Source organism: Vulpes vulpes, chromosome 16 (assembly GCF_048418805.1).
Source record: "Vulpes vulpes isolate BD-2025 chromosome 16, VulVul3, whole genome shotgun sequence".
Lineage (NCBI taxonomy): Eukaryota > Metazoa > Chordata > Mammalia > Carnivora > Canidae > Vulpes > Vulpes vulpes.
Window position 1 is genome coordinate 63,506,066 of NC_132795.1, and position 13,347 is coordinate 63,519,412.

General features: G+C 34.7%; 1 protein-coding gene across 8 annotated transcripts in view; it reads right to left on the reverse strand.

Annotated features, from left to right (window-relative positions):
- Positions 1-13,347, reverse strand: part of CCDC138 (coiled-coil domain containing 138) — a 99,048-nt gene that overhangs the window by 22,129 nt on the left and 63,572 nt on the right. For all 8 annotated transcript variants that reach the window (XM_072742876.1, XM_026010901.2, XM_072742877.1 and 5 more), the window contains one exon: positions 4,748-4,940. In XM_072742876.1, coding sequence (XP_072598977.1) covers positions 4,748-4,940 — 193 coding nt within the window. The remainder of the gene's footprint in view (positions 1-4,747; positions 4,941-13,347) is intronic.

Genomic DNA, 13,347 nt, shown 5'->3' on the forward strand with positions numbered 1-13,347 from the left:
CATAGATCAAATTAGTATGTACATACTGAAGGTTTTATTAATTAAAATATTTTTACATTGACTGCCACACCTACATACTTAAAATTGCTAATAACATATAATATCCTACTCTCCTCATGATGACACTGTTAAAGCTCTGAATATTTAGGGTCAAGAAAAGATCTAGGTCCCCTACGAATGCCTGACCCTCAATTTGCTCTTTTGTAAAAATGACATCATCATCTACCTCATAAGGTTACTGTGGGGAATAAATTTGAAAAAACCAAATGAATGATTAGAAAAATGTCAACAACAGTGCAAGAACTTATTTCTTTCACTATTCCAATTGTGGGTTTGTCAATTATTTATCCTTTGTCATTATTAGACAGCAGAGTAAATCTTATTAAAGGTTATGATATATTTTGGTGGTTCCTGTAAGCATTTTGGTGGTTCCTGTAAGCTACAACACAATCAAAATTGTACTTGTTTCAACTCTGAACTAGACAGCACAAAGTTACCAGCGGTTACTAGAGGGGAGGTGGTAGAGGGGTGGGGATAGAGTGAAATAGGTGATGGGGATTAAGGAGGGCACTTGTCATGATGAGCAATGGATGACACATGGAAATGCTGAATCACTCTATTGTACCCCAAAAGTTACATAACACTGTATGTTAACTAATGGAATTAAAATAAGAACTTTAAAAAAAAACGCCACATTTCTAAAGATAGTTTTGGTAAATATTATATATTAATCTTAGAAGTGAACTATTGCATTATAACTTGAAATACTGAATATCAAAATATTGTATTATAGTTGGAAAATACATGAATTTTATCAGTAAAGACTTTTAGTTGGCATTATATTCAATTACTTTATTTTTGTGAGTGTAATGGATATAAGACTATACCTTACAGTTAAATTTTATTTCAGAGAATCAGTGTAGCACAGTGACTAAGAGTGCAGACTTAACCTCTCTATGCCTCAATTTCCTCATTTATAAAATTGAGATGTTAATGACATTTTATAACCTTGTTATAAGAATTAAATGAGGGATCCCTGGGTGGCGCAGCGGTTTGGCGCCTGCCTTTGGCCCAGGGCGTGATCCTGGAGACCCGGGATCGAATCCCACGTCGGGCTCCCGGTGCATGGAGCCTGCTTCTCCCTCTGCCTGTGTCTCTGCCTCTCTCTCTCTCTCTCTCTCTGTATGACTATCATAAATAAATAAATAAATAAAATTAAAAAAAAAAAGAATTAAATGAGATGGTACACATAAAGTGCTTGGCCCATAACACAGGAAATGCTATGTAAGTATTTATTATTATTTCTTTCATTATCTCAGGAGTACCAGCTCTTAGGAAGTCACACAATAGGGTCAAGAGGGTGGGCTCTAGATATGGATAGAGGCGAGCTGAACCAGACTCTGTCAAATACTGGCTGTGTGGCCTTGACACAATTATCTAACTTCCGTAAACTATTAACCACTAATATAGGAATAATAATATTCAGAGACAATCTATAAAGGGCTTAGCATTATAGTGTCAAATTTATACCAAGTATTATGTTTTTGAACAACCTATTTGCACTGTCTATTTAATGGAAATCAGGTATTATCTTACAAATATATTTATTTAGGTTACTGAGTATTTAATATTACCTAACATTTATCTATTTCCTCTTTACTTTTTATAATAAATTTATCAATCTTGTAATGTATACTTTTCTTTTTATAAATAGGAAATATCTTCTTACCAGAGTTTTTGTTTTTGTTTTTGTTTTTTATTTCTTACCAGAGTTAAGACAAGTCTGTTACTCTAAGAGTTTTTATGTATGAAATTTTAGTTTTTCCAAATTTGCTGCAGCACGTAAGACAATATATCTAACTTTTATTTTTCTCTATACTTTTAATTATTTCCCTTAATTGTATTTAACACATGTCTTTTTTCTTTTCTGTTCTTTTACTTGGCTGGCTTTGCTCCATCCCAAGAGACTATAAACTAAGGTCCACCAGCTGTCTTTCAACCCTCAGCTTACTGAACCTCTAGAGCACCTGACAATGAAGGCAGAAAACACAAGGTCAAGAAGGATCAGTTCATTAGCTCTAGAATTTGATACCAATGTGAATTTCACCTTTCGTCCATTCACCTTTTTTAACATTAATTTTCTCTCCCTGAAAGTGTTCCTCAGGGTAATATGAACCTTCATAAGGTATTACAATTTTGCCTCATAAACTGAAAGACAGCATTTCCCAAATTGTTCTTTGCAGATAATTAGTGCTGCATATCACTTTTCCAAAAAGGATTTGGAAGTTAAATACGTTTCGGAAATATTGCATAAAAGTGTATTCAAGTTTTATAGATTCATAAAGCCCACTAGTAATGAAATTAAAGTACTGGCATTATTAAGTTTTAGTTACTCCCAAATTTCTCAAACATTTTTAACTGAAGGCCATAACAGTGAATTGAATGAAAACTAATCACAGATGTGTTTGTCATAAATGGCAAATTAGGAATGGTTTTACAACTTTAGAGAACCATATTATTGCTTTATATGCTTTGTTAATCAAAATTAGGAGAGGATCATGGGTGGTAATTTTTTTTTAAGATTTTATTTATTTATTCATGAGAGACACAGAGAGAGGGGCAGAGATATAGGCCTCCTAACGTGGGACTTGATCCCAGGACCCCGGGATCACGACTGACTCTTAATTTTGGCTCAGGTCATGATATCAGAGTGGTGAGATGGAGCCCTGTGTCGGGCTCTGAGCTTAGCAGGGAGTCTCCTTGGGATTCCCTTCTTCTCCCTCTGCACCAATCCTGGCTTGCTCTCTAAAATAAATATATATATTTTAAAAAGTGTTATGATATAATTTGTATGTTTTTAAAAGAAGATAAAAGTAATGTGCTTTGAGAGGTTGATAACACCATTTGAGGAGCAGCTTGTGACTGTACCACGTGTTATTCTGTTGAATAACTCACTGTTCGTCTCGCATGCCATGCTCTTACATAATTCCAAACTCTGGCTCATACTGTTCCTTCAGGAATGGCCTTCTTTATTTTCTGCCTATAAAATCCTACACATCCCTGATAGTCCAGCTCAAATCCTAACTCCTTATACTAAATCCTCTCCTGATCTCCTAATTATACCACCAGAACTAATTTTTATCATCTCTCTTTAACCAGAAGCACATTATTTAAACTTCTGTATCAATAATAAGATGAAGCAGAAAAATATTTACAACCTACTTACCCAAAAGACTCTAAGGACTTTGAAAGCAAGAACTGTCCTATAATTCTTTCTTCAAAAAGTGATTTACATAAGAAAGCAACCAATTCACTAATTCAATATGTATATATTAAGTGCAAATTGTGTCATTTCTGGACTTAATATTCCTATTGCCCGACTTTAATGTTTTAGAAGTACTTATTTTTATTATATATCATGACTATTTCAATTTAACTTTAAAATTTTATTTTTATTTTTTAAACAAAAATACAGTTGATGTATAATGTTACAATTGTTTCAGGGTTGTGAGATTAAGCCTTGCATCATGGAGCCTGCTTGAGATTCTCTCCCCCTCTGCCCTCCCCCACCCTAAAAAGTCCTTTATTTCTGTCATTTAATCTCAGCAATAATCTTTATTACCCTGTCCATTCATCTATTATTTACCCAGATCTTCTTTTTTTTTTAAGATTTTATTTATTCTTAGAGAGAGCACATGTGAGCAAATCCAAGTGGAAGAAGGGGCAGAGGGAGAGGGAGAATATCTTTATTTATGCCCTATTATATTTCACAAAGAAATGAAGTTTACAGATACCATACTAGATTTATATCCAAATTTTACACTCTTTGCTTTACTTATATTAACAAGATTTCTTTACATATATTATTGCTGTTAGTGATATTCATAGTAGTCATGATATACAGCCATAGGTAGTCATAGATAGTAATGATAATATTGAAAGTCAACAGACTGTGAATTTCTTTGAAGCTCATTTTCTGAAACACAAATTTTATCAGGCTACTATAACAAATATCAGAGACTGTGTAGCTCACACACAACAGGAATTTTTTTGCTCACAGTTCTGGAGTTGGTGAAGTCCAAGACAAAGTTGCCAGTATGGTCGCTAGTATGGTGAAGACCCTCTTTCTGGTTCACAGCCTGTACCTTCTTTCTCACTGTGTCCTCACAAGGTGTAAGAGCTAGAGATCTCTGTGGAGATTCTTTTATAAGGGCAGTAATCCCATTCATGAGGGCTCCACCCTCACGATCTAAGCACCTCCTAAAGGCCCCAACTAGTATTACCATCATCTTTAGGGGTCAGCATTTCACCATATGAATTTTGCAGGAGAGATAAATATTCAGAACCCAGCATATGATGTTCAATAAATTTCTTAGCTAGTTTCATTGAATGTCCTCAATTTATACAGAGTATCCATGAACGAATAGTTTTCTGTATTCCTACTGGACATTCATCTTTTTTTTTTAATGACTCACTGAAGATGGTCAGCATGTCCAATACTCTACTGCACAGAAGTGGTATTGAGTCCCACATCGGGCTCCCTGCATGGAGCCTGCTTCTCCCTCTGCTGTGTCTTTGCCTCTCTCTCATTCTGTGTCTATCATGAATAAATTAATAAAATCTTTAAAAAATAAATAAATAATAAATAAAAATGGAAAACATATTTGGCTATGTAAGAATTATTTCATTACGTAGAATTCCCTTCTGTTTATGAAAAACTATATCATAAGCACATGTGAAAGCTTACCTTGAGTGACTGTTTTGAGAACAATTAAAGTTGATAAAAATCTCAATGGTAAATTGGAGCTTTTAAAGAAAGCAGCTGTCTTTGGTTTATTCTCCACTGAATGTTCTAAAGAATTATCCTGAATTCCCTTAGTTACTACTCCTTTGAATATGTCTTCACCCAATCTCCTCAATGTTGATGTCATGGTTGAATGCTGTCAAAAATATGTACCATCTTAATATATTTACTTATATCCATGATATATTTCAAATACGACAATCAAATATAGAAATTAAAAATGTCGATTTTTTCTAATTAAAAAATGGGTTAGAAATATGCAAGATTAAAAAGAAGTAATTTTATAATCAACTTTTCTAAATTATTTATGACTTTTCCTAAAAGAAATGAGCAGCCTACAAGAATTAAGAAATTGGAGATGTAATTTTCTAAGAACAAAATTAGGAGAATTGAGTCAAGATTCAATTTGAAAATGTTTAAGAACATAAGATCATGATATGTTTCTGGCACATACAAATCAAAGGAGCAGAGACACTATAGGTTCTTCACACACCTCCACCATTACTGACAAATGGCTCGTTTGGGTATATCTTACAGTGTTGGCTTATAAAGTGATCACCTAAGGCCTTCCTGTTTTATAGCTCACTATGATCATAACCATCACAGTAATTTTGATAACTTTTAACAATTGCAGAAGAACAAGACACTAGGTTAGAATCATGGATAATTCTCATGATGAATAAACTAAAACAAGACAATGGGCAAAACTGAAATACTGACATAAATACTTCTAAAATAATATAGGCTTTTATGATATTCCATATATATATTAAGAACCAAGTAAAGGAAAATCATTTTACAGATGAGAGTGCATGAACTAGACTCAGAAGTAGCTTAAATATAGGTAACAAGTATTTGCTTTAGAATTTCAATATATTAAAATTAGAGAGATATGGGCACATGGGTAGCTCAGTTAAGTGTCTCTTGATCTCAGCTCAGGTCATGATCTCAGGGTTGTGAGATTGTGAGATCAAGCCCTGTGTCAGGATCCACACTGGGTGTGGAGCCTGCTTGAAATTCTCTCATTCTCTGCCCTCCTCCACTGCCTCCCTAATTATAGTAACAATAATAATAATACATTAATATTAGAGAGATATATTGAGATTTTATGGGTATCAAAAGGCACAATGTTTCGGTGGTGAGTGGCATAACAAATGCAATCTAATTTAAATATATGGCCAATAAACTTTAAATTTGAAAAAGGAATACTTATATACTATTGGTAGAAATGTAAGGTGGTATAGCCACTGTGGAAAACAGTATAGAGGTTTCTCAAAAAATGCAAAAAAGAAATACCACACTACCCAGTAATTCTATTAGTTATTTACTCAAACAAAACAAAAACATTAATTTGAAAAGATGTGTAGGGCAGCCCAGATGGCTCAGCGGTTTAGTGCCACCTTCAGCCCAGGACGTGATCCTGGAGACCCAGGATCTGAGTCCCACATCAGACTCCCTGCATGGAGCCTGCTTTTCCCTCTTCCTGTGTCTCTGCCTCTCTCTGTGTGTCTCTCATGAATAAATATATAAAATCTTTAAAAAGAAAAAAAGAAGATGTGTATACTTCTTTGTTTATTGCAGCATTAATTTACAAGAGCCGAAATATGGAAGCAACCTAAGTGTCCATTAACAGGTAACTGGATAAGATGTGGTGTGTGTGTTTATATACATATATACACATATACATATACATACATACATACACACACACACAATGGAATATTATGCTGCCAAAAAAACAGATGAGATTTTGCCTTTTGTGACAACATGGATGGACCTAAAGAGTATTATGCTAAGTGAAGTCAGACTGAGAAAGACTGTGATTTAAATGCTATATGGAATCTTAAAAAAAAAAAAAGGAATAAACAAACAAAAAGCAAAATCAACCTTTAAATATAGAGAATAAGCTGATGGTTGCCAGAGGGAAGAGAGGTGAAAAGAAGGGCAAGATGGGTGAAGGGGAGTGGGAGATACAAGCTTCCAGTTATAGAAGGAATAAGTCACACTAATCAAGGCACAGCACAGGGAATATAGTCAATGATGCTGTAATAGTGTTATAGAGTGACAGCTGGTACTTATACTTCATGATGAGCAGAGCATACGTATAGAAAATTTGAACCAGTATGTTGTATACCCAAAACTAATGTTAACACTGTGCATCGACTATATTCAAATAAAAAAAAAAACTAAGTTTTTACAATCATTAGGAAAAGATAATACATATGTATGTGTTCTAAAACTTTGGTATAAAAATAGAAGAAAATATTAGAAATTCTAGAAGTTTGTTGATGCCTCACATTTCTCAGACTTAGAGTTGAAAAAGCTGACAACCTGGAAAATGCAGACAAGAAAGACCCAACATAAGCTTGTTCTCTCTAGCCAAAGGCTAGGAAAAGAGCAGCCTTGCAAGACCAAAAACGTTTTTAAAAATTTTATTTAGATTTTTTTTTTAAGATTTTATTTATTTACTCATGACAGACACACAGAAAGAGAGGCAGAGACACAGGCAGAGGGAGAAGCAGGCTTCATGCAGGGAGCCCGGCGTGGGACTCGATCCTGGGTCTCCAGGATCACACCCCGGACTGAAGGCGGCGCTAAACCACTGAGCCACCCGGGCTGCCCTAAAATTTTATTTAGAGAGAGAGAGAAAGAGAGTGAGGGATGGAGAGGGAGGCATAGAGGGAGAAAGAGAATCTAAAGCAGGCTTCACACCTATGCTAAGCCTGATGTGGAGCTCGATCTCAGAACCCTGAGCTGAAATGAAGAGTCAGGGGCTTAACCAACTAAGCTACTGAGGTGCCCAAAACAAAAAACTTTTAGACAAAGCCACAATCCAACCAAATATCCCACCAAATATCTAGATGATCTAACACCCACCTAGATGAGCAAAATTCCAAGGAGAGCTTACACTTCTACCCTCAACCAGGCAGTTACAAGGTGTCCATGAAGGCGATGTGTGGGGTAGTAATTAGATATTCCCATCCCTCCCAGTTAGGGAGGTATCAGTAGAGGCCTAGTGGGGAATCTGGACTTCTACTTCACTAGGCAATAAAGAGAAGCCAACCTGTATTTCCTCTGCAAGAGCAGTGTCAAAAGAAAGTCAGATAAAACAGAGACCGAGAGTCTTTTTTTTTTTTTTTTAATTTTTTTATTTATGTATGATAGTCACAGAGAGAGAGAGAGAGAGAGGCAGAGACACAGGCAGAGGGAGAAGCAGGCTCCATGGACCGAGAGCCCGATGTGGGATTCGATCCCGGGTCTCCAGGATCGCGCCCTGGGCCAAAGGCAGGCGCTAAACCGCTGCGCCACCCAGGGATCCCCGTGAGACCGAGAGTCTTATAACAGAATACCAAAATGTCCAGTTTTCAATAAAAATCACTAATCACACAAAGAACCTGGAAGATCTCAAACTGAATGAAAATCAGTAATTGCCAACACAAATGGCACAAAGATTTAAGAATTATCTGACAAATATTTTAAAGCAGCAATGATAAAATTAGTAATTATGCATTTTTTTTAAAAAAATGAAAAATAGAAAACCTCATCAAAGAAATAAAAGTCTTACTAAAGAAAACATAAGGAACCAAATGGAAATTTTATAACTGAAAATACATTAACCAAATTAAAAACAGATGGGTTTACTAGCTAATTGAATCCAACAGTACATTAAAGGGATTATTCACCACGACCAAGTTGGATTTATTCCTGGGCTGCAGGGGTGATTTAATATCTGTCAAACAATCAACATGATATATCACATTAATAAAAGAAAGGATAAGAACCATATGATCCTCTAAATTTATGCAGAAAAAGCATTTGAAAAAATACAGCATCTTTTCTTGACAAAAACCCTCAAGACAGTAGGGATAGAAGGAACATACCTCAACATCATAAAGGCCATATACAAAAGATCCACAGCAAATACCATCCTCAATGGGGAAAAACTGAGAGCTTTTTCCCCAAGGTCAGGACCATGATAGGGATGCCCACTGTCACCACTATTGTTCAACCTAGTACTGGAAGTCCTAGCCTCGGTAGGTAACAGAAAGAAATAAAAAGCATTCAAGTTGGCAAGGAAGAAGCCAAACTTGCACTCTTCGCAGATGATATGATACTCTACGTAGAAAATCCACAAGACTCCACTCAAATATTGCTACAACTAAAATATGAATTCAGCAAAGTCCAGGATATAAAATCAATGTAGAGAATTTGTTGCATTTCTATACACTGATAATGAAGCAGCAGAAAGAGAAATGAAGGGATCAATCCTATCTACAACTTCACCAAAACCAGAAGATACCTAAGAATAAATTTAACCAAACAGATCAAAGATCTGTACTCTGAAAACTATAGTACACCAATGGAAGACACTGAAGAAGTCACAAAGAAATGGAAAAATATTCCATGTTCATGGATTGTAAGAATAAATATTGTTAAAATGTCTATACTACCGAAATTCACAGTTTAACACCAGTAAAAGTAACACGAATGTTTTTCATAGACCTAGAAAAAACAATCCTAAAATTTTTTTTTTTCAATCCTAAAATTTGTATGGAATCACAAAGACCCCAAATAGCCAAAGCAATCCTGAAAAAGAAAATCAATGCTGGAGGCATCACAGTCTCAGACTTCAAACTGTATTACAAAGTTTGTGTCTTGTGATCATCACGACAGAATGACAAGTGATGTCTTGTGATCATCAAGACAGAATGACACTGGCAGAAAAACAGACACATAGATCAATGGAACAGAAGAGAGAACCCAAAGATGGGCTCTCAACTCTACAGTCAATTGATCTTCAACAAAGCAGGAAAGAATATCCAATGAGAAAAAGATAATCTCTTCAACAATTGGTGTTGGGTAAACTGGACCATGACATGCAAAAGAATGAAACTAAGACCACTTTCTTACACCATGCACAAAGATAAACTCAAAATGGATGAAAGACCTAAATCTGACATAGGAAACTATCAAAATCCTAGAGGAGAACATAAGCAGCAACTCTTTGACCTCGGCCTCAGCAACTTATTACTAGACACGTAGCTGGAAACAAGGGAAACAAAGGCAAAACTATTGGAATTCATCTAAATAAAACACTTTTGCACAGCAAAGGAAACAACAAAACTAAACGGCAGCCTACAGAATGGAAGAAAATATTTGCAAATGATATATTGGATAAAAGTATAGTGTCCAGAATGTATAAAGAACTCATCAAAATCAATACCCAAAAAATAAATAATCCAGTTAAGAAATGGGCAGAAGATATGAACAGACATTTCCCCAGAGAAGACATACAAATGGCCAACAGACACATGAAAGTGCTCAACACTGCTCATCATCAGGGAAATACAAATAAAAACCACAATGAGATACTACCTCACACCAGTCAGAATGGCTAAAATTAACACCACAGGAAACAACAGATGTTGGCTAGAATGAGGAGAAAGGGGAACTCTCTTACACTGTTGGGAATGCAAACTGGTATAGCCACTCTGGAAAATGGTATGGAGATTCCTCAAAAAGTTAAAAATGTAACTACCCTATGACCCAGCAATTGCACTACTAGGTATTTATCCAAAGGGACAAAAGTGCTGATTCGAAGAGGCTCACATACCCCAATGTTCATAAAAATCCTATGGACAATAGCCAAATTATGGAAAGAGTCCAAATGTTTATGAACCAAGGGATGGATAAAGAAGTAGTAGTGTATATACAATGGAGTATTACTGAGCCATCAAAAAGAATGAAATCCTGCAACAAGGTGGATGAAGCTAGAATGCATTATGCTAAGTGAAATAAGTCTGTCAGAGAAAGACAGATATTGTATGATTTCATTCATTTGTGTAATTTAAGAAACAAAATTGATGAACACGGGGAAAAAAAAAGAAAAACAAGACAAAAATAGGGAAGCAAACCATGAGAGACAACAAACTAAGGGTTGCTGGAGAGGAGGTAAGTGGGGGGATAGGCTAAAGGCTGACAGGTATTAAGAGGATACTTGTTGGGATGAGTACTAGGTGTTATATATAAGTGATGACTCACTAAATTCTACTCCTGAAACCACTACTACACTATATGTTTACTAACTTGTATTTCAATTAAAAAAGAAAAAAATACACAAACAAAAAAAATAGGTTCAACAGCAGAATGGAGGACACAAGGAAGTAACTGGTTAACTGGAATTTAAAACAATCTGAACAATGAAAAAAAAAAACTGGAGGGGAAAAAATAAACAGAGATTCCAGGAACTGAGGAAATATAACGAAAGATTTAATAATCATATCAATCAGAATTCTGGAAGGAAAAACAAACATGAGGTGAGGCTGAAAAAGAAGTAATGGCTGAAAACTTCCCAGATTTGGAAAAAAAAAATTTACAGACTGAAGAAGCTGACCAAACCCTAGAAAGGATAAATCCAAAGTGATCAACAAGATATATCAATAGCCCATCTTATGAAACCTAAGGAAAAAGAAAACAATTAAAAGCAGTAACAGAGAAATTAACATAAAAGAAGCAAGCAATTCAAGTAACAGTAGATTCCTTATCATAAGCCATGGAAGTTGTCTAGAAGAAATTAGCACCTACATTTTTCAAGTATTAGAAGAAAAGAAGTATCATCTCGGAATCCTCTACCAAGGAACATGTGGGTGGCCTAGTTGGTTAAGTGTCTGCCTTTGGCTCAGGCCATGATCATGGGGTCCTGAGATCAAGCCATGAGTTGGGCTCCCTGCTCCCTGGGAGGTCTATTTCCCTCTCTCCTTCTCCCTCTACTTGCTGTTCTCCTTGCTTGTGCTCACTCTGTCAAATGAAAGAAAAAAATCTTAAAAAAAAAAAAAAAAAAAAGAATCCTATACCCAGTGAAAATATCCTTCAAGGATGAAGAGGAAACTTGGACACTCTAAGATGAAGTGAAACTAAAATAATTTGTCATCCACAGACCTATTCCAAAACTGCTTAAGAGAAGTTCTCTATGGTGAAATGAAATAATAAAAGAAGGAACCTTGGAATATCTGGAAGGAAGAAAAGAACTCAATAAGCAAAATAGACAAATACAATAGACTTTCCTTCTCCTTCTGAGTTTTATGTTTGACAGTTGATGCAAAAATGATAACACTGTCTAATGTGATCCTTAATATATGTAGAATAATATTAACACAATAATATTATAGACAGAGGATTAATAAAGGGATGAAAAGGCAAAGTTTCTATATTTCAGTCGAATTAGCAAAATGAAAACACCAGCAGACTGTGGTAAGTTATTTATATACAGTGTGGTACCTAGAAGGACTAATAAAAAAATACTATAAAAAGAGACTCAAAATTCTATAAATAAACCAAAATGGAACTTTAAAAAATGTTCAAGCAACCCTCAGCAAAGCAGGGGAAAAGAAAACCCAGAGAAGTGAAAAAGATACACAAAAACAAACAGTAGCAAAAAATAAACTTAAGCCCTAACATATCAATAACTACATTAAATATAAATGGCCTAAATATACCAGTTATAACACAAAAACTCAGTAAAGTTGATTTGAAAATAAAATCTAGCTATCTGCTATCTATAAAAAATTCATTTCAAATATAACAATGTAAACAGATCAAAATTAAAAGAATGGAAAAGACACTATGAATCTAAGGAAAGTAGAGTGGTTATATTAATACTAGAAAATAGATCTCAAAGCAAAGAAAACTACCAGGGAGAGTGAGAAACTTACATAATGATAAAAGAGTCAAACCACTAAGAACACGCAACAATCATAAATTTATATTCATAAAGCAAGAGAGTTGCAGAACATATGAGGAAAAAGATGATAAAACCAACAGGAGAAAAATGTAAATTCACAGTTACAGCTGAAGACTTCTCTGAACACTCAATACAAATAGACAAAATATTAACAAGGATATAAACTAACTCAAAACACCATCAACCAGTAGGATCTAATCCACATTTCTAACACTCCACATAATAAGAGCAGAATACACACTGTCAGCCAAACAATGTCAACAATACAACCAAACCAGAAAAACAGAAAGGTAAAAGATCTAAAACGAACTTCTAAATAATTCATGAGTCAAAAAGGAAGTCTCAAGGGAAATTTTTAAAATAAATTAAACTACAAGAAATGAAAATGCAATATACCAAAATTTGTGGGACACAGTTAAAGCAGCACTGACAGAAAAACAGCATTAAAAATAGCAATATATTAGAAAAAAAGGAAGTCTCAAGTGAATAATTTAAGCTTTTACCTAGTAAACTAAAAAAGGAGAACAAAATAAATCCAAAGCAAACTGAAGGAAGGCAATAATAAGGGATAAAAGTGAAAACTATAAAATACTGAAACTAAAAGATGATCTTTTTAAAAAAAATCAACATAACAAACTTCTGGCAAGAAAGACAAAAAATGACAAATTAATCAATACTAGGAATGAAACAGAGGATATTACTACAAACACTGAGGACATCAAAAGGATAATAAAAGAATACTATGAAAAACTTTACACATACATACTTAACATGTTTGAGCTTAGACAAAAGGGTTCACTCA